Source organism: Polyergus mexicanus, unplaced genomic scaffold, assembly GCF_030449975.1.
Source record: "Polyergus mexicanus isolate NDT 795.1 unplaced genomic scaffold, iyPolMexi1.0 SCAF_10, whole genome shotgun sequence".
Classification (NCBI taxonomy): domain Eukaryota; kingdom Metazoa; phylum Arthropoda; class Insecta; order Hymenoptera; family Formicidae; genus Polyergus; species Polyergus mexicanus.
Window position 1 is genome coordinate 1,564,432 of NW_027223330.1, and position 20,760 is coordinate 1,585,191.

The window sequence follows — 20,760 nt, forward strand, 5'->3', positions numbered from 1 at the left end:
CCTAAAATCAATCGGAAACGCTGAAAAAAAGTTTCGAAACGGCCATTGAGAAAAAATTTTCTTCCGTGAGAAAATCTTCCACCGTTTTGGAATCTAGACTAGTATAATAATTGTAAGAGAAATGTTTCTTCGATGTCTATATTTATACCTGCGATAGAGATGCAAATTTCTCTCAAATCTGCTGTAAAAAAACGTTATAATTTATATTGCGTATACCTTGCGTTCCTGCAATTACGCAAGTCCGATCACGTCTGACCACGAATGTCTGACGCCAACTCGGCCAATTGTGCCATCGTGCGCCATCTATCGCGACAAGTCAAAATGACAAGTTCTATTATTGAAACCATAGACATAAGAAAATATGAACTGGTTATCTAAATAAATTGGCAAACTTGATTGGTGACGCCATATTTTTGATGCCTTTCCGAGCGTATTAACAATATGGCGTACTTAGGCTCGTATTTATAATTCGTTTTCCTTTCCGCTTCTGTTTTTTATACACCCGTGATAGTAACCCGGTAACCTATAATATATGATTGACATTTGAATTTTGCCTAGTAATTTGCAATTCTCGATTGTATAGTGCCGTTAACGTAAAATAATCGCGTAGTTTTTACAAGAAGAGACTCGCGATGGTTGAAGAATCGGAACAGGTGAGTTTCAGAATTCACGTAGATCGCCGTATTTATTCTCATATAATCTCGAATGTTATCCTGAAATAGTTGCCACCGATTGATGTGAAGGAGCCCCTGGATCTCATAAAATTGAGCCTGGAGGAACGAATTTACGTAAAAATGAGAAACGAAAGAGAGCTCCGAGGAAAATTACACGTAAAGAACTCGATTGCTTTAATCGTTTTAATTCTTCATACTTGAAGTTGTATTTTTTTTATGCAAAGTGGATTTGATTTATTTTAAATATTTATTTTATTACAAATCAACATCGAAATTAAACCAAAATATTGAAAATTATTTTTTACATCTTAATCATAATTTCAGGCTTTCGACCAGCATTTGAACATGGTGCTAGGTGATGTGGAGGAGATTATAAACATAGTGGAGATTGATGAAGAAACATACGAGGAAATCTATCGTCAGAAAAAAAGAACTATCCAGATGCTATTTGTGCGAGGCGACGGTGTAATCCTGGTATCTCCGCCTACATAAAATTACTACAACGCTTATCCAATATTCTCTGTCTCATAAAACTATAAATACTTTTGTGTCTAATGTAATCTAAAATGAAATCTTACATTATTAATGTCTAAATAATTTACAGCAAACTGGGCAGGCAATTTTGTATGCTTGAAAAATATTTTGCGATCGATTAAAATGGGACTGTGTTATTTCATAATATAATTACATGTACATTATAAGGTTTTGTAGGTATCCAATTGGATGAATATAATAAAGTGTATTCTTGTAATATATGGTACATTTGTAAAAAAAGGAAAGTTAGTTACATTGTGTGTTGCATATAAGACGATGTATAATTGTGGCATCTTTCGACAAAATTTATTGGGACAACTTGGTAGAAGCGTGTAGCTTTGAGATTCCACTGCCGATAACGTGAGGACGCAAAGTAGCGACGTTTCTTTCAATCGGCAGTCTCGTGATTTGCACTGTGAGATCGTCGATCCTCTGATCTTTTAGCCTCATTATGTTTTCCAGGTGCGAGATTTTTTGTTGTAATGTGGAGATCGTATCATTTTTCTCCTGTAACTCTTGTTTTAGGCGAATAAAAATGTGTCGTGGGACAGTTTTGTTTGCTATTTCATCGGGATTTAGCACAGGCTTCACCATTTCTAAATTGTGCATACATAGAATGATCCAGTTAAATTATAACAAGTGAGAGAATAAAAAGAATTCAGAGAAATTGAGAGAGGATAATCGAAAAATAATTTATCATAGTTAAATAAAGGCACCTTCACTATCCTCATGGCCGGAGAATAAGGACTCTCTGTCAGCGTTACAATCTTTCAAAATTTTGGATCGTAGGTCAGCGAGAACTTTCTCGATGATGCCTGGGTGGGAACTGGCTAGCTGATTGATCGTTTCTTTTCCCAATCTCATGTCAAGTTTCGACAGTACTTTGCGATTAAGTGTGCACCAATTATCGATCTTCCTCGCAATGCTATTACCGGCGACATAATTGTGCACGTCCACGTACTTAGGATAATAACGTTTCAGTAGCTCTGCCATCAACACTAAAATTTAATTGTCTCGCGATTAATTTTTTCTTTTTTTTTTAGGAAGGAATGTCATTGTAAAAGTCATGACATTATTTTGAAAAATTATTGGTTTTTCAAGATTTCATAAAGGATCAACAGTAAGATTTATATAGAAACGAGATCCTTTTTACCGCCATCGGAAAAATCTCTGGCTATATTTTTTTTGGGCCTGGAAAATTTGATTTGGTCGATCCAGTTATAGATCTCGTCAAGATGATCACCGATTTCCGAATTTGCGTTCATGTTTATTGTGATTATAGCGATTCACGCATTAAGGAGAGTGCGAGAATCATGAAATACGAGAGAGAGAGAGAGAGAGAGTGAGAAAAAGAAAGAAGACTGTTTTATATATCAGAAATTTGTAAACGCGGTTGACATTTTGTTCTCATCAAACACTGAGCGAATTCGCTCAATGTTCGCTCGAGCCTAGCTTCAAGTTTGTTCGAATAAAACAAATCAAATAACAGAATAGGTCAAAAGCAGCTACACAAATCACACAAAATATTGAATAAAAATAAAAATCTTAAATTTAGATTTTCATTCATGAAATTTTTGAAAATATTGAATGAATTGCATCACTTATAAGTAATCATCATTGTTTCATTCACGCTTTTTATGATAAAACGTTTTTATATATAATAATTGTTATTAATTATTTTCTTTACAAAACGTTAATAAAATAACACGATTTCTAATTGAAAATTTTCCTTATTTTTGAAGATGCAGAGCACTTTAAAGAAAGCTGCAGGTGTGATGCAATTACGTCACTCCTTTCCCCTTTCTTATGACTGAGGTCGAAATGTCGGAAAGCATGAGCACTAACACGCGTGCGTTTTGTACGGTTCTTTCCTTTTACGCACACGCACCTAAATGCGTGTGTGTACGGGTGTTTATAGAAGAGGCGCACGCTTCGCATCCCTCCGGAATCGCTTCAAGATCTTTGGGTTTCTCGCCGCTTCACTCAGGTCCACTCAGTAGCACGTAACTCTCGTGCCGAGTCGGAAGCGAAGCATCAGGTGGCTACTAAAAATAATTTGCTTGGAAAAAAAAAAACATTTACAATGATGTAAATTGAGGAGAAAATATTATTAACTACGAAAAATATTGAAAAACAGTAATAAGTTATTGGTCGTGCAATTTTTTTGTCATTGAAATCTACAAATATTTTTGAAAAGCATCTTCAAAGACATATCGTCGATACGATGGCTGTGGAAAATAATTCTAACGGTGAGTAATGATGTTTTTTTGTCAATTTTTAAGAAGATTAGAATTTAGACTCTCTAAAGATAAATAATTTGAAACTATAAAATATTATTAAAAAACAAATAATAAAAAATATTCTTTAAAAAAGTATTTTTTATAATCCTCTAATTTATTTCAGAAGATTAGATTCTATATATAAATTTTTTTGTTATTACTTTTTATATTATTTAATATTTTTTTATTAATATTTCTCAAACTACAGATAGATTATTGCGTTATTTAATTTCTTAAAATATATAAAAAGCAACTAGTTTCAAAAATATTTTTCATGACCTTGGCGTGTCCTCTATACTCCAGATTGATTTTCTCGAGAGAAATGCCAGGTATTTTAATCAATTTTCTGAGAAAATTGATTTCCGGCACCTATCATGTGCATCGCGTCATATGTTGTCTTAATGATGCAATGCTATGCAAGTGCTGACAAGTACTTATTATTCAACATACGAAATTTCGCGCTTACATATCAATAATGTAAAGATTTACGGAATATGATTATTTAAAAATTAATTGAAGATGTAATATTGCTATTAATATTACTAGTAATATTGCTATGATATATATTAGGATGACATTTCACTCGAAGCGGCGGCCCATATGTTATGGGCTCGCTCCTTGCGAACGTAAATGCGGTCTCGTTCTTAAAATAATCTTTTAGATACGCTTTCGTACACAAATCAATTTCGTGTTAGGCCAAATGGAAAAATGGTCTGAAAAACTGGAAAATATTTCGTCCGCGATACGATTTAGAAAACTGATTCTCAAAATTCTTTTCTTTGCTGTGAAAATTGTTCATGTGAATAAAAATATGTATATCGATCGGCTCAAGCCAATATTGAATCAAACCGCGTGTTATAATCCTGACATATTTAAAAAAAAAAATGAAACGACCTGATTACTTTACATAGGTAATAAATGTTCCATGCAATTCATCATGAATTAAAAAATTATTACGTATATATATATAAATTAAATAATATATTCCATTTCTTTCCCTAAAAAAAGAACAATATGTGTTAATATATTATTGTTATTTATATCTAGCTGCGAGGAAAAATGGACCGCTATTTCCGATTCGATATTTGATGGCTATAATGGGATCCATCGGTCTCGCTATTCTTTATGGTTTTAAAGTCAATGCGAGTGTAGCGATCGTCGCTATGGTGAATCATACTGCTATTAAATTATCCACGTCGCATAATTTAGAAGCTGATGACAATACTACGACAGTAAGCGCGGACGTTTGCCAGTTTGACGATGCCTCAAATGTTACAAAGATTACAGGCGAGGTATAACAATATTTTATATAAAAATCAAAATTGATGCAATTCTCATATCGTTACTCTAGAATAAAAAGCTTGGTGTTTCAATAAAAAAAACATACCATAGTATTATCACATTTTTCCAGAATGGTCCATTTGTATGGAATGAGCTTATTCAAGGTTTTATTCTATCTTCTTATTTTTGGGGCTACACAGTATCTATGTTGCCCGGTGGAAGACTAGCGGAACTCTGGTCGGCCAAATGGGTAATGAATGGATCGGTCCTTTTAAATGTCGTAGCTTCCATACTATCGCCTATCGCCGCACGTACTCACTACTCGCTTTTCATCGTAATGAGATTTCTTCAGGGAATTGGCGGAGTCAGTAACAATCTAAATTTATACTAATGGATTGATTCTTAAATATGTGAATACGATTGACAATTTTAAATTATTTTTATTACAGGGTGTATCGTTTCCCGCTATGCATGTTATGATCGCCAAATGGGCGCCGCCGAATGAAAGGAGTGTCATTGCCTCGATTGTGTATGCAGGTAAGATGATAAATTATTGAAATTTGCAAAGTTCCAGCAATATGTTCCAGGATATCTCATATCGTTTTGTCATCATATGAGACTTGTAATCATATGGTAAAATTTGTAACGATAGTCAAGATTTGCTCTTAATTTGGATTCTGATAAAAATCATAACATATTAGATTCGTGGAATTTTTCGGACGCGTCGCAAATTTTAATCTCGAAAAATAATCAAGCCGATGAAGTTATGCTTACGATGAGTTACGCTTTAGGGACGGCACTCGGTACCGTGATCTCCATCTTGTTAACCGGTCTATTGGCCGCGAATCTCGGTTGGGACTCCATCTTCTATGTGGAAGGCGCGCTTTGTCTTATTTGGTGCGTCGCTTGGTGGCTTATGATAGCAGATTCCCCGGAAAAACAGACGAGATTCATCAGTCAAAGAGAGAGAAACTATATCGTCATGTCTTTGGGCGGACATGTCCGGGAAGATGTTCCCAAAACTGTACTAAACAATTAATTGTTATATCCAGCAATTTTTCTTTTTTAATCCACTCTTGCAACCATAATTTTGTTATTAGGTTCCATGGAGACAAGTGTTTCGGTCCAAACCGTTCATAGCGATCCTGGTCGCTCATTTTTGCAGCAATTTCGGCTGGTACATGCTACTTATCGAATTGCCCACATTTATGAATCAAATTTTGAAATATGATATGAGCTTGGTAAAAAAAACTGTTCTAAAACTTAACACAACAATGCACGTGATTTAATGTACATGATTTCATGAGTTATTCGTTTATCAGAATGCAGGATTATCATCCATTCCGTTTTTATGCATGTGGCTCTTCACTATGATTCTCAGCAAAATATTAGCCATCCTGCAGGAAAAGGGTCTGATCACAGTGACGATATCTAGGAAAATCGGCACGCTTTTTGGTAAGTTTAATATTAAAAACTTAAATTTAAAAAATAGTAAACTTTAAATTAATCAAACAATTTTATAGACATGAATTTTGTAATGTTTTATATTGCAATCTATTATGGACTTTTTTCATTGTGTTAACTAAATATATTGTATGTAATAATTATATATAATTTTATTACAATTGCATACAATTATTGCAGCGTCTCTCATACCAATGCTCTGCTTAATACAAGTGTCATATATCGGGTGCAATCGCGTTCGGGCAGTTCTGTTGATGACAATCGGAGTAGCTTGCATCGGTGGAATGTATTGCGGTTTCTTGGCAAACCACATAGATATCGCACCCAACTTTGCCGGTAGTCTGATGGCAATGACAAACTTCGTCGCCACTATACCCGGCTTCGTTGTACCGGTCTTCGTAGGACAATTAACTCACGGAAATGTGAGCAAAAATAAAAACTGTCTAATTTCGCAAAGTAGAAGTGATTAACCCTAATTTTATTTTTATTATTTACAGCAAACCATAGAAGCATGGAGAATTGTATTCCTTGTAACGATTATTCTATATGTAATCGAGATACTGGTTTACACTATTTTTGGGAGCGGCAATGAGCAACCCTGGAACAAAATTAAAACATCTGATGAAACGAGCGATCAAACATTACCTTTAAGAGAGAATAATGCAAAACATGGTTTGTAAAATTTTATATTATGTACTATATTTTAATTTGTAATTAATTATTCATGTTTTATCGTAAACAATTTTAGACATATTTTATATATACACACACACACACACATATATTTTGTGCTATATTTATGCACAACACGATAAGTTTGCCAATATTTATTTTACAAATAAGATTAAAATTTATTTAGTTATTATAAAATAATATTGATTTATTATACATTATAATGATGTCTATATAACATTACATCTTGAATTACTTGCATGCACTCACCTTATATCACTATCGTATCCGCACTATTTTACAAAAGTACATGGGACCCCAATTGTTACCGAGCGTAGGAATAACAATGTGGCCGTATTTTAACGCAAAATCACGGAATTTGTAAAGACATCTCAATGGTTTTAATGCTTCACTCATATCTCTATTCCAAGAAAGAACATTATTCGTATAAAATGATAATGAAATTTATTGTCATGAATATACAAAAAATGCTTACTTTATAACCATAATAGAATTGGTGTCTTCCCACGCCTTCTTTAACGCCATACCAACGACACCGTCGTTTTGAATAGGACTGAGGGAACAGGTAGAATATACTACTGTTCCGCCAACTGATATTATTTTTAAGGCGTTACTGTAACATGAGAATTATATAATGAAAGAAAATAATGCAAGACAATTGTATGAGAAAATCAAAGATTAGATTAACTTTTGTACGCACATTAGAATATCCGCTTGTAGCTCCGGTATTTGTAACCTCTCTCGAATCCTCTGTGATTTAAAGATGTTGTTATCTTCTGCATGTAATGCATGTCTGTCTGTGGTACATGGTACATCCACCAAGATCTGCAGGAGAGAATTATCAAAGAGTTTCTAAAAATTCTGTTATGAATCTTCTGCGTTTACTATACCTTGTTATATACATCTTTGTCATCAATAAATCTCGCGTCTCGCTCCGTCACGTATAGTCTGTCCTGCCATTGACCAATACCAGCTACATACTGATTTATAACATTGTGGATCCTTTTTACCCTGGACTTGGAAACGTCATTAGCAACTATTATACGTGGCATGAGCGTCTGAAGAATACTTAAAGCCTTTCCTCCTGGTGCTGCGCACATGTCTAGTATAACGTCGCCTGGTTGCAAGTCCAAGGCCAATGTTGGCAATACAGAAGCACCATCCAGAAGATAATAATCTGCATAACAACATTAGAATGTTCATATCGATAATGAAATTACTCTAATAAAAACTAACCTAAAACTCCCGTAGATCCTTTCTTTGGGGACGGAAAATCGCTATCACTATGTTCTTCAAATGTATAAATGTTGAGGTATTGTGGAAACATTAATATTGCTTCTTTCTCAACGTTTATTGAGAAATCCGCGCCCTCTTTGTAATAGCCATAGTGTTGCGATTCTAATATCCAGTCATCCATACCTAAAGGATGAAAAATAAATTCACATTAAATCATACACACACACACACATATATATATATATATTTTTTTTTAATTGTCTAAAATTAATCTTCTTCTATAACTTGATTATTGTTTTCTAAATAACATATAAATTACCTTTAATTTTCGTAGCTGGTATAAATTCATATAGCTCATTTAAGCTAGCATTGGGATGTACAATTCGATTTTCGTCGATCATAATTTCGTTCAAATTTGACTCAATAGATTTTATTTCTACTGGCTGTAATCCTTGACTTTTCACCATTGTATCTTCATCATCATTCATTGTATTTAGAGACACAGGTGGTGTATAATCTGTTGGATAATGTGATTGTATCGTTGATATTTGAGCATCACTAATAGCAGATTCTACCTGCCGATCTTTTGCTTGCTTTTTCTTTCTCTTTTTTTTATTAGATTTGCATGGATATGCATCAAGATATTCCCTACAAGTTTCATAGATTGTTTTTAAATTCATGGCACCATGGGTCTAGAAATAATAAAATGTATATATATTTATTATAGATTTACTATATTAAATGTTTTACTATAAATATATATATATATATATATATATACCTCCAACTCTGATTTTATTCTGTCTATATCGCTAAAGCTATTCACAACAGCCATATATTTGTGTGTTTCCATCAATAATGCAGTTCTTATATCTTCCCATGATTTTCCATAGACATTACCATAAAAATCATCAAAATGTTTCAGAGCTTTGTCCATGGATGTTTTCTTCTTTTTAATCATAGACTAAACGAATGACAAAGAAAAAGAAAAATTAAATAAACGTTAGAAATTGTAAATATTTATTCCGTATAGTTAAAAAGACAAAACAATTTAATAATAAAAACATATAATTAAAATCTGTATTATATAAATTTATTTATACAAGCATCGAGCACTTTACCCAGTGATCCGGATTATTAGAATATCTGACAACTTGCATCTTTGCGAGCTCGCGAATTGTCAATCTATTCAATAAACGTGCCATTCTTGCATAATAAATTCACCTCGCGTGTTAATAAACTTATTTATAAATTTGCGGCAAATTCTCGCTGTTGAGGTTATATTCTACCAGCAGAACTCTGATGGAGATTACAGCGTCTTATACTCTATCACTTGCCGTTAGATGGCGCCTCGGTTAATGTTGCGCGCGTCGCCGCTAGATGGCGCACGCCTCCCTCTATCGCGGTCGAGTAACGTTGGCCAGTACTTTTAGATGACGCCATTGGCCCCATATTGGCTCGAAGCTATTCTCGGCGATGCCGCGTATGTACGCGGCGGTTTGCGATTCACCGTTAGCGCAGGAGCGAGAGACGATGAAATACAGGAAGAAAAGGGCGTGAATCGCGCGAGGGCATACAGGTAAAGAGGCGAGCGAGCAAGCAAATCCATGAGAGTTACGGTACTACCTGTACATGTACTACTCGCATCATTTTTGTTTATCCTTTCGATTGCGCGCGCGCGCGTATAGCGTATAGCGTATAGCGTATAACAACGGGAGCGATTGACAATTTATACATTGCTCGTCCATGTTATCCGTGTGCACGTCTTTTGATTACTCGTTACACGTCATATTCGATTGCTCCCAATTGTTACAACGTTAAGATTATACCAGATGGTACATTTGTGATATTCCGCGTTAGCAGATAGAAGGGGGAGGAAAGGGAGATAGAGGGGGGAGGAGGGGGGGGGCGGGGAAGAAACAAGGTGGTTGTTCCCTGAGGAGCCACCGTACGAGCAAACACTCCGTTTCTAATTCGATCGGGTCATTCACACCTGTATGTAACCGCAAGACAATTTAATTTCTCGATTGCCATCGCCTTATAACCGCGTCCGAACGCGCGCCTAAAGTCTTCCCTTATCAGTATACCTTTGAGAGGCTATAAATAGCGGGAATGACTCGAGTTTCTATTACAGGAACTTTTCCCCCCCTCTGTCTCTCTCTCTCTCTCTCTTTCTCTCTCACTCTCTTCGCTGTCACCTCGCCGTTCCTTCCAAATGGACTTCCATCGTACGAACGATGCTCGTCATGGACAGAGCCAGGAAACCAAACAGGTAGATATACATCATTTCGCCATCAATCGCGCGCGTTATCATGACGACGACGAGGCGACGAGGAAACGACGTATTTGTCGCGACATGGTTCGCGAGCAAGCGGGGCAAGGAGGGGAAGGAGTCGAGTCGAATGGCGGGGGGGTGAGGGGGGGAGGGGAGAGGGCACATCCGAGTCTCCCTCCAAGCGCGGAGGCGAGAGCGCGGCATGTGAAACGTGGCTGTTTCGAAAGTCCCTGCGTGTAGCGAGCGCCTATTTTAGACGCGGGGCGCTTTGTTGAGACACCATCGAGCATGAGATCGAAAATTCTTTGTACGCCGAAAAAAAAGTTTCGAAATCAAGAAAAGATTGTAATACAAAAGTATAAGGTGATATAAAACTGTATAATCGTACAAAAAAGTATCAACTTATACACGGTACCAGAATCAATCTCGAATTAAACATCGGAGATACGAGAATCGTAATCGTTACGTAAATCGGAAAATAAAATCGATTATGTTTACGTATCGTCGAAAGTTCGCGACTTTATGTGTATCGATACGAAATTACAGGGCGATCCCGCGGTAGATGATCTCGGATTCAATCTCGCTCGATCGAGCCGATAACCCCTGTAACCCTCGAAAATTTCGCGCGGCCAACTGTGAAAGTCTCGTGTTAGGCTAACCCGACGATGAGAGAGAGGACCGAAAGGAGAACGTCGTTATCTGTCTTTCGAGAGAAGGAAAAACCTCTCTGTATTGTCACCGTACGAAGACATACATAGATATACCGCACCCCGTCGACACACGAGACGTGTGACTTCCCTGAACCTTTCCCCTGCCCCTCTTTCCTCCATTTCGATGAGTCTCGACGACCCGAATCACTCGACGGCGAAGCTGGTTTCGTGGATCTCTTCATGAGAGGCACGTCGTACGCGATTTGTCGAGGGAGAGAGAGACAGGAGGGAGGGCACGGGATGTGACGGGACTTGGGGGGTTTGTAAAGGCAATGCACTGTAAGGAGCTCACGACGACTATACCCTCCCTTTCTCTCTCTCTCTCTCTCTCTCTCTCTCTCTCTCTCTCTCTCTCTCCTTCTCTCTTCTTCTCTCTTCTTCTCTCATGCTCTCACGTTCTCCCCCTCGTCGATCGCGCGTCGCGGCTCTCTGTCTCGCTCTGCGACTCTTCTCCCTCTCAACGCGTTTCTCTCTTTCTCTCCCGCTCTCTCTCTCTCTCTCTCTCTCTCTCTCTCTCTCTTCCTCATTCTACGACTTCTCGCTCGTTCCCTCTCGCTTGATCATTACCTCTCCCTCTTTTCCTCTCTGTGCTTATCCGTCTATCTCCTTTCCCCTTTCCCTGTCCTCTTATCTCTTCCTTTCTCTACCGCCCTTTCGCTCGAGAAGGGCGCGATGGGGCGCGCTCGCTACTTGTGCATCACTCGTGAACAACTCGAGCCGATTTTCGATTCGAGGGATCTCACACTCGGATGTGTGATCCGAGCCTTCTTCATCGTCGGTTTAGCCGCGATTTTAAGATTGAAACTTTATCGAAAAAAAAACTTGGAACATTTTTTAAAATGTTTTTAGACCATTACAAGTCGCTAAAGGCTGAGAAAATTAATACTTTCATTGCTAGAAGATTATCATGTATTATATCTATATATTTAACGAACGGAGTCCAGGTACCTTTATAATGGAAAATATCTGAATCGTTGATTCGCCCAATCTATGTACGCGTACGAACGCGTATGCAGGGCGTACGCGGGGCGAGATGTCCGGGGCCAAAGGACTCGGAAGTTACGACATCCGGCGCACAAATCCACTTCCTGTAGCTCATGACCTTTGATCTCCGTCTGTCCCACTACTTCTGATGGCACCTCGTTCGCAATGCAATACCGAACGACAAGGCGCTGTAACAATCGATTGGGAAAAATCGTATGGAAGAGGAAAAGCAGAATTATGATAATTCATAGACAATAACATGTATGTATATCGTGACAAATTACAAAATTTTTTAAACTGTAAACTGATAAATATTTTCGTATCCATGTATAAATTTAAACGGGAGATGGAAAAATATTGTGAATAATATTTCTTACAGAGGATCGCGTCTTGAAATTATTATTCTGACCAAATGGATAACGGAATACGGAATACATATGTAAAAGGATTGAAGAGATTATTCTTCGTGATCCCGAAAGTCGAGGTTTTTCACGCTTGGAGCGGAGAAACTTTCCACGCACCACGTCGCTCCGGTTTCAAAGGCGTCGACAATAAATGGATCGATTCCTTTGGATCGTCGGGAGAAAAGCTCTCGGCGAAAGGACAGTCGCTGGATCCCTTATTTACCGTTCGCCGGCCCAATATCCTGGGCACGTCACGTGCGCGTGGAGCCGAGAGTGCGTACATATGTACATCGACGTCGTTGAATGCCGTCGTCGGGGTCGTTGAACGAGCAGGGGGGTATTCACGGCGAGGACGATACTAACGACCGCGCTCGAGCGAACCAACCAACCCACTTGTGTCGACCCTGGACGCGAGTCACGTGCGTACGTGTGCATACAGAGCCGACAATAATACGATCCGGAGGGTGTGACCCGTTCCACATGTCTGACTCTCTTTCTCTCTCTCTCTCTCTCTCTCTCTCTCTCTCTGTCTCTTGTTCTCTTCACGCTCATCTATCTCTGTCTTTCTTCATGATTGTTCGGACCTGGATCATTTTCAACTTAAAGAATATAAACATGTAATAAGATTAAATTTTCGCCAGATTAATATCCTTTTATTCATATAACGTTCGCATGTGTTATATTTTCAACTATATTTTTTTCTAAATTCAAAATTTAATTCTTGAATTATTTGATATCTCTTTCTTTCCTTCAAATTAAAAATAATTTGTATAAAGAAAGCTCTCTGTACACGAGATATACTAGCCTTTCGAGTATTTATTCACTCTTTTTATATACTTTATTCGTATCGATTATATACGATTTCTAATCAATAATCTTATATTTAACAATCTCTTAAAGCTTAAGATTAATTCATTTATTAAGAGAAATTGACTCTTACTTTCTCAAATAATCGGATGAAAGGAAAAATGATATTTTGTCACTTCACTACTAAAGCTGATATTTTATTATCAGGCCAAGGAGCAACGCCTTGCTTGATCATTTTTTCGGATAAATACACATAAATACACATTTCTTTGACTATTCTTTGGTTTTCAAATACCCGGAGCTACTTCTCTCGCTTGTCTCTCTGTCTCTTCTCGACGATATACGAGGACGAAAGTAGGTAGGTAGGTAGGTAGGTGGTCAGACGGAAGTCAGTTTAACGGTATCATCCGAGAGAGTACAGTCAGGCTTCGATCCTTGGCGCGTGGAATGGGGTTCGACGAAATTCTGATATCTCTTGTGCGACATTGTTTATTTTTCTTCCAAGTACTTTATACCCAAATATACAAAAAATGAAAAGTCGCAACTCAGTACGCTCTCGTAATAATTATCGTCTAGCAGAATTACTGCTGGTCAATTTCATTCGCGAGAGAAAGACCAATGAGTTTTCTTTGACAATTAATAATGTTATTAACGCTTAGGTTCTCATTGGCCTTTATTATTACGATATCAGAAAGTTTGTTCCCCATTATAATCAATATTCTCGTTGTTTATCTTTATTGTATTTTCCCTCCATTCCTTTAATCTTTTATTACTCGGATTAGATTGCAGTAAATGAGCCCGTATTGAGATTCCTCCACAAAAGTTAATCGACTTTCGGGGCGATTGCCCCCATCCGGACAGGGTTGCTGGGAACAATAATTCTCGGGAAAGAGGACGTTGACCCTGCGGCGCTCCCACACAGCATTACGTCAGGCCATGTTCACCGCGTGTCTACCTTTCGTTCCTCTCGGCATTTTACGGGCACTTTGAGCGCAGGGTTGCACCTTGCAAGGTATCGTTCCCGATATTTTAGCTTCTTCGAGAACAAGTAAAAGCGAGAAGAAAAAAAAAACACTTGGTACTTTGACGATTTTTTTCTATGCACATTTATCTCCCGTTGCTCTTTACAATCATCAGAAGGATGCGCATCTCAAGGATTATCTTTATCTTTATCAACGCACTAAAAGTGATAATGGAGATAAAGGCGCGTATTCGTATTACATAGATTCAAACATGGTAACAAGAATCTCAGAAGCGACAGTTTTTATCGCGCTTTTTTATTTTCAAAAGAATCTTATCTACATTCATTGAATTTTTCTCGAAAGATATATGTAAGTTACATAAGAAAATTTATTAAATATATATGTATCCTTTTAGTTAAATATATGTATAAAAGAGTAAACAAATATTACTTATCACATTATCGTAAAGAAAATATATATAGCGAAATTATCATATGTGAGATATATATATGATTAGGAAATAATTCTCTCTCTTTTTTTAAAGCATCCACATAATTAGAAGATTTCCCGTATTATTTGATAAAATCAAAATAACACCATGGAAGCACCGGCAGCTGGAGTAACCTGTTGCAACCACCCTAAACATTGGGCCACATAGCGGGTGGGCATCCGATTGGTCCGAGCGGGAGAAAAGCTGGACGGGTTGGCTTTGTAATGGACTGAAACCGAATAGAACCGGATGGCGAATAATGAACGCGTGCCCCTTCAGCAAATTTGCGCGAGCGCAATTTGATGAATACCTGTGATTTCACAAATCCTGATTTATAAAGACATCAGAAATATGATACGATAAATTTCCATAATAGAACAAAGAAATAACTTTCTCAATGTGTTTTCGTTTATGAAATAGATTTAAGAAATTTCTCGAGATGAGTAAAAATCTTTTTTTTTTTTTTTATCAATTTTAAAAAATCTTTAAATCAAAATTTATGAAAAGATAGTCATGATTTATTAATTTGTCGATTCTCTATCTCTATAATTTTATATTGTATAGTTATATTTTGTCGTGCTTCCAGCCTCGCAATGTAAATGTGTTTTGCGGAGATAAACATTCCCAATAGATTCGATTAACCTGGATAATCCTGTAAGATGATAATTCTTAAGCGATTTGAGGGTCGCTCTCTTTGAATCAAGGTGAAATCGGCTAACATTACCTGTCTACCTGACGTCCCACAGAGGGATGAAAGGAGGAACGGCGCGGGGAAAAGAGAAGAGAAGGGGAACGCGAACAAAGGGCGTATTCACGCGTCAAAAGTCACCACAGCGTGACGGTAGGGTGGTCCATGGAGAGAAACCTGTGGGACCTACTTTGGTATTTCAGCGCCACGAGCACTTGTCGCACGGCTGGCTGTTTGTGCGTCTACTCTCTTCCGCAACTATTATAGTGTGTCCGAAACTATTATATACTATGCTGTATGTACTATGTCAGTGGCATTTGCATTTTCAATGACTGAAAAATTTGATTTTTTATATATTAAAAATATATTTGGATTTAATAATATCACACCATTATAATATTTAATTTGTACATATCAGATTAGAATAAGAGAAAATTTAAATTTAAATTGATATTGAAATTGTTATACATATCGCATCATCTAATAATCACGAAATTGAAACATTAGTTTTTTTGTTTCAATTTTCTAGATTTTCTCAATTTTCTTATCTATGTTACAATCCATTTTTTTAAGCTCCTCTTATCTAAGGAGCAGTTTAAAAAGAAATATTATATTGTAATCATTTTGGATTCTTTTAATGTCTTGTTTTTAATTAATGAAAAACTAATATATATATTAACTAGCTTTATATATATTTGATTATACTTTTCCAGGAATGGGAGAACATAAAATCATGTTGCGTTGCTGCCACCGTTATCGATCCGCAATGTCTTTTATCATATTCTCGTTTGAAAGCAAAGCCCGGTCGAAAAGTCAACGCGCAACCTAAGGCGGAGGATTTCGAAATACCGAAAAGGAAGGGCGTTCAAAGGAACGCGTGCGAGAAAAAGTCGACTCGTTAGTAGGTCAACGCCGATGTTATTCCTTCCCTTCGTCAGGATTACGTCACCCGTATGCTTCCCGATCCGAGGCCCGCACGCCAACGCTCGTTCGTTAGTGCACGTGAAGATATGCCGTGTGTGAGTATACGTTGCGTATGTGTACACGCGCGTTCGCATCTATTAGATCTAATACACACGTAAGCGTACGCGTGTGCGCACACATCACACTAGTGCGCACTTGATCACCCACCAGTCCACCCACCTAGGAAACTAGGAGTCAGCTTAACGCGTCAGGTATAGTGGTTGATCTCATCGGAGAGTCAGTGCCTGAAAGAGAGAATTTTTACGATCGCGAACTTTATAATTTTGTTTGGAAACCTTTTACGAAAAAGAATATATGTTGTATAGCAACTCCTTATTCGAGTTATGGCTTGAGAACAAAAAGCTATGTTTAAAAAAAGCAAGATTACACATAAAAATCAACTTATAATTTTTTTTATACAACTGTAATATGTATTTTTATATTTTTCTATAAAATATATTCTTTTTCATATCCACCATTTATTCTAAAATGCCCTTTTTTTTTTTCCCCCTCGGGGTCTTATTACATAATATTACGCACATCACTTATACACAATTTAATTTTCGTAACACAAAATTGTATTCTGCTTTTCAGGGAATTAATACTTAATGTAAAAATTAAAAAGGAAACCAAAAGAAAGAGGATTTCTCCATGCGCTACTTCGTGATCGGTGAGTTTACGAGGGGTTTACGAGCATGTACGCGACTATCGCGTTAGAGGGAGGAGGCGGGAAGAGAAAAGGCTATGCGGGTCGGGGTCGAGTCATGCATATCGATGCCGGCTTGCATGAATTTTTCATACTCTCCTACGATTTTGAAAGCGGCTCGCTTGCTCATAAATCCATAAGCCCGCCACCTGCCCATCGTAGCCGCGAATAGGTCGCTGAAGAAAAAAGTTGCTAATGTGTAATACTCGTTCTTACTTGAAATTAAATAAACTTATAATTTATATAATAATCGAGTTTATACATCAATCAAATAAAAAGATAGAACGTTTAAAAGAATTAAATGTCACATAATATAATCTTGATCTTTTTTTGTTTTAAATAAACTATTTTAATAGAAAAATTCGCAGGGATGAAGTAAAAATTAAAGAATTCAGACAAGAACATATAAATTTAATTATTTGCAGTTTCAAGTATGTTTATATATGTAGACATACTTGAAATATATATCAAAAATTGTTTAAAATTGAGAAGAGAATTATTTTCTAAAAATGAATTCAAGTGGCGTGAAGTTTCAGAGTATCCAGAATACTCTACAGAGTCCATAGCGGGGTTAACGCTTGAGAGAAACCGCCTACGTAGTATGTTCTTTCCACCGATCGAGTCAGTACGGTGTCGTCCATTGATAGTCCCCGATAGAGAAAAAAAAAATGCGCTTGCACGTAGTGCTCGCACTACGTAAGAGAAAATGGAAAGGAGAATGAAAGGAGACGCTGGCGGAAAAGGTGGAGAACGGATGGTAGAGGGGAGAGGAGGGGAAGGGGGCATCGATAGTCGAAGAGGCAAGGGAACAAAACGAGGGAAGCGAGGAGTGAAAGATATTGGTAATCGAGGAATCCGGGAACTCAGAACCGTTCGAACGGTTGCCGTTGCCGCAGACGCAAGGTCGTTGTCCTTGGGGGATCAACGACCCTTCGATGAGAGGGGTGGGGGTATCGCGCGCGCTCGCCTCCCCGACGCCGCCGCCGATGTCTGGGCGTAAGGGCGTCCCCGGGTTAAGCTGTGTTAGAGTCGGCGGGGTTAGAGCCAGACCAATAGAGCCGCCACAATGGTCCGAGTTTGCGTCTAACCCCGTCTCAACGATTCTCTTCTTCTCTTACCACATTCCAAATACGGTAAAGGAAGATTGAGTTTGTCTCTCGATAGTTGATTAGTACAGGATTAATACTATGATTTTTTTCGATTTTAATTCTATTTAGATGAAGAAAGTAGATAGAATTGTGTCGACATTAGTGAACATTGGAAATTTATCGAAAAGAAATTATAGCTCTCTAATATAGAGGTCTTATAAATGTGCAGTTTTTTTTCTCTTGTTTATTTTTTATGCTTCTAAAAATTAATTATTGCTAAAATTCTTCATTCATAAGAATTTCTTTTCTAGTAGTAAGGATAAGATGCGATTATGATTGATTTTTTTCTTATTTGGAAACTGAGTACTTGAAAGAATAAATTTTTGTTGAAGATTCAAACTCGATAGATACATGTGGCGAATGCAAAGATTTCTGAGTCATTTTATAAAGGGTATAACCGTCGTCGGGTGTGACTGGCCCTTAGAGATCAGGAATAAAAATGTGGTCGGTCATGTAGACTAAACATAGGAGGAGTTGGAGTAAGAGAGAAGAAAAAAGTTAAAAGTTAGTTCAGGGGGATAGAAAGTCCGGGTGGTACAAAGGACCGAAAGAGGGAGATAGAGGAGGGTTGGAAAGGGTTTTATCTTGGAGCAAGAGTTCGGCGTAACCACCTGTTGGGGTGGCGGCGGTTCGGCTCTTCTCGTGACTGTTTATTTTCGGCCGCGAGTTAATTTCGAATATCCTGCGGCGTCCCGGTGAGTTGATAGCGTGCGCTGGAGCGTAGGCCCTTTCGCAGAAAGAGGCAGGGAGAAACATGATGAAGTATACAAATAGCAAGAAGTGCACGCAATACGAAGATACGATACGTAAAACGTTTCGCAAAAAATTGCATTATTTTTCAGTTTTGCTGCTTTTTACGAATTTGAAGAAGGGTTGAAATACCTTAAATAAATACAAACATTTAAATTTAAACATTAGATATAATATGAAATCATTAAAACAAAATATGTATAATAATAATGGCATATGTATTTGCAGATGAGGAGCAAATTGTTTGATATCAAGATGCTCGAGCACAGGCTAATATTATTTCGATTCAACTTCACCGATGTACACTAATGTTCTCGATACATCGATACATATTCCAAGTGTGCGGGGCGGTTTGCCGGGCATCCTTTCGCGTTCTCGCCGGAAGGACCTGCTGGTGTTACGCTCGATGAAGGCGCGTGAGAGCGCGCAGGACGACGCGAGAAAAGGATGGGTGTGGATCCTTAGCTGGACACGAAACGCGAGGTGCAGAGCGGAGCAGGACAGGCCAGGCCAGGGAGCAATGTCCCTTCGAAGAGTCATCCCCTTCCTCGCTATCGCGCTTACTCGCGACGCAAGGTATGCACGCCGTTACTCGCCTCCACGCGATCTCCCTCTCTTTCTCGCCGCTGCGCTCGTTCGCTTTTTATGGAAGAAGTAAGGCGGGAATCTCTTTCCCGAGACAATTTCCTGCCGCTTCGACTTGACTTTCCACCCTGTACCGATCGTGCACGTGTTTCAAGTATATAGTGAGATTTTTATTGAATTGTATCAAGCACGTGGTAAAGCTCCGCAATATTCGATCATTATATTATTACAATTGTAAAAAAGTATAATTACAATTAGTATAATTAAAAAAAAAAAAAAAAAATCTTGACAAATAAAATTTTGAAATGTAGTTATTATTTTAATTTAGTATTATCTATGCGTACTGAAATAAAAAAAAAAGATAGATTTTTTTTTTTTTTGTAATGGATATTTTGATTGTATTTTATTTGAAGGGCCGTTTTCCACGACTGACTTTTTTATTCGGAGTGAGTAAACCGCGTCGATCATTTCGAGTAAAAGATTACCCGAATTTATTCGCAAAACAAATGAAAAGAGAGCTGAAAGGTATGCCGTTTCCTTCTGCCGCGTCGCGGTTTCTCGGAATATCCTTTGCGGTCGACGGGATACGGATATCTGGGTACGAAGTAACGCGTAGCACTTCAAATCGACGCGGCAGTAGGGACCGGTATCTATCTCATCCATTCTATTTGCCTCGACCTCAAAACCCTACATTGACCTTACAAGGGCCGAGTAGCGTTGGAATTATCGAGTGTTGCCAGCCAGCTGAGGAAAAGAATATCGTTCACGCCTTTTCGGGGTGTAACCGCGTCTGATAAGATAGCTATATACATATGTATGCATGTATATATATATATATATATATATATATATATATATATATATATATATGATAAAATTTTTGAAGTGAGAATTGAAATCGATATAATCTCGAAGGTAATCGATAAGAATTCGTAGACAAAGCTTCGGTTGCTCTTATCTAAAATATTATAGGTTTTAAAAAAGTTATATATATATATATATATATATATATATATATGTGTGTGTGTGTGTGTGTGTGTGTAGTAATCCAATAAGCACGTGATAAGAAAATACAATGATTAGATTTCTTCTAAGACACGCATTATCAGATTGATTATTTAGGGAGC

The 20,760-nt window shown here is 37.6% G+C and overlaps 5 protein-coding genes and 1 long non-coding RNA gene across 6 annotated transcripts in view; 4 read left to right on the forward strand and 2 right to left on the reverse strand.

Moving 5' to 3' along the window:
• Window positions 1–509: 509 nt before the first annotated feature.
• Window positions 510–1,314, forward strand: Lsm3 (uncharacterized). Its single transcript, XM_070302586.1, has 3 exons — window positions 510–653; window positions 723–830; window positions 999–1,314. The coding sequence occupies exons 1-3, from the start codon at window positions 633–635 to the stop codon at window positions 1,164–1,166; spliced, it is 297 nt and encodes a 98-aa protein (XP_070158687.1). The 5' UTR covers window positions 510–632; the 3' UTR covers window positions 1,167–1,314.
• A 115-nt stretch (window positions 1,315–1,429) lies between these two features.
• Window positions 1,430–2,473, reverse strand: LOC138936838 (sperm flagellar protein 1). Its single transcript, XM_070302585.1, has 3 exons — window positions 2,362–2,473; window positions 1,925–2,206; window positions 1,430–1,804 (listed from the first exon to the last, which is right to left on the reverse strand). Exons 1-3 carry the CDS (start codon window positions 2,471–2,473, stop codon window positions 1,515–1,517), a joined length of 684 nt encoding a protein of 227 aa, XP_070158686.1. The 3' UTR covers window positions 1,430–1,514.
• Window positions 2,474–2,833: 360 nt separating this feature from the next.
• Window positions 2,834–8,381, forward strand: Mfs3 (major facilitator superfamily transporter 3). The gene is made up of 9 exons (XM_070302582.1): window positions 2,834–3,457; window positions 4,535–4,779; window positions 4,899–5,132; window positions 5,218–5,305; window positions 5,560–5,792; window positions 5,869–6,009; window positions 6,091–6,223; window positions 6,413–6,654; window positions 6,730–8,381. Exons 1-9 carry the CDS (start codon window positions 3,433–3,435, stop codon window positions 6,910–6,912), a joined length of 1,524 nt encoding a protein of 507 aa, XP_070158683.1. The 5' UTR covers window positions 2,834–3,432; the 3' UTR covers window positions 6,913–8,381.
• Window positions 6,690–9,498, reverse strand: L(2)10685 (5-methylcytosine rRNA methyltransferase l(2)10685). The gene is made up of 9 exons (XM_070302583.1): window positions 9,283–9,498; window positions 8,943–9,125; window positions 8,481–8,853; window positions 8,162–8,344; window positions 7,816–8,102; window positions 7,626–7,750; window positions 7,401–7,538; window positions 7,175–7,325; window positions 6,690–6,830 (listed from the first exon to the last, which is right to left on the reverse strand). The coding sequence occupies exons 1-8, from the start codon at window positions 9,364–9,366 to the stop codon at window positions 7,184–7,186; spliced, it is 1,515 nt and encodes a 504-aa protein (XP_070158684.1). The 5' UTR covers window positions 9,367–9,498; the 3' UTR covers window positions 6,690–6,830; window positions 7,175–7,183.
• A 592-nt stretch (window positions 9,499–10,090) lies between these two features.
• On the forward strand, window positions 10,091–15,264 carry LOC138937078 (uncharacterized). The gene is made up of 5 exons (XR_011447456.1): window positions 10,091–10,433; window positions 12,163–12,391; window positions 12,510–12,957; window positions 14,124–14,672; window positions 14,848–15,264. It is a non-coding gene; the product is annotated as an uncharacterized lncRNA (long non-coding RNA).
• A 115-nt stretch (window positions 15,265–15,379) lies between these two features.
• The window catches only part of LOC138937077 (protein tramtrack, alpha isoform-like), a 51,397-nt gene continuing 46,016 nt past the window's right edge, over window positions 15,380–20,760 (forward strand). The window contains exons 1-4 of the mRNA XM_070302976.1: window positions 15,380–15,776; window positions 16,195–16,500; window positions 17,039–17,114; window positions 19,277–19,624. The gene's annotated coding sequence lies outside the window, so the exon portion shown is untranslated. The remainder of the gene's footprint in view (window positions 15,777–16,194; window positions 16,501–17,038; window positions 17,115–19,276; window positions 19,625–20,760) is intronic.

Bases quoted from the DNA above. Each gene is read 5' to 3' on its own strand.
- Lsm3 (XM_070302586.1), top strand. From the start codon at position 633: ATGGTTGAAGAATCGGAACAG. The intron at 654-722 runs GTGAGTTTCAGA...ATCCTGAAATAG, and splicing joins TGGTTGAAGAATCGGAACAG to TTGCCACCGATTGATGTGAA. The intron at 831-998 runs GTAAAGAACTCG...TCATAATTTCAG, and splicing joins AGCTCCGAGGAAAATTACAC to GCTTTCGACCAGCATTTGAA.
- LOC138936838 (XM_070302585.1), bottom strand. From the start codon at position 2,473: ATGAACGCAAATTCGGAAATCGGTGATCATCTTGACGAGATCTATAAC. The intron at 2,207-2,361 runs GTAAAAAGGATC...ATTAAATTTTAG, and splicing joins CAGAGATTTTTCCGATGGCG to TGTTGATGGCAGAGCTACTG. The intron at 1,805-1,924 runs GTGCCTTTATTT...TGCACAATTTAG, and splicing joins CGGCCATGAGGATAGTGAAG to AAATGGTGAAGCCTGTGCTA.
- Mfs3 (XM_070302582.1), top strand. From the start codon at position 3,433: ATGGCTGTGGAAAATAATTCTAACG. The intron at 4,780-4,898 runs GTATAACAATAT...ACATTTTTCCAG, and splicing joins TTACAAAGATTACAGGCGAG to AATGGTCCATTTGTATGGAA. The intron at 5,793-5,868 runs GTACTAAACAAT...TTTTGTTATTAG, and splicing joins GGGAAGATGTTCCCAAAACT to GTTCCATGGAGACAAGTGTT.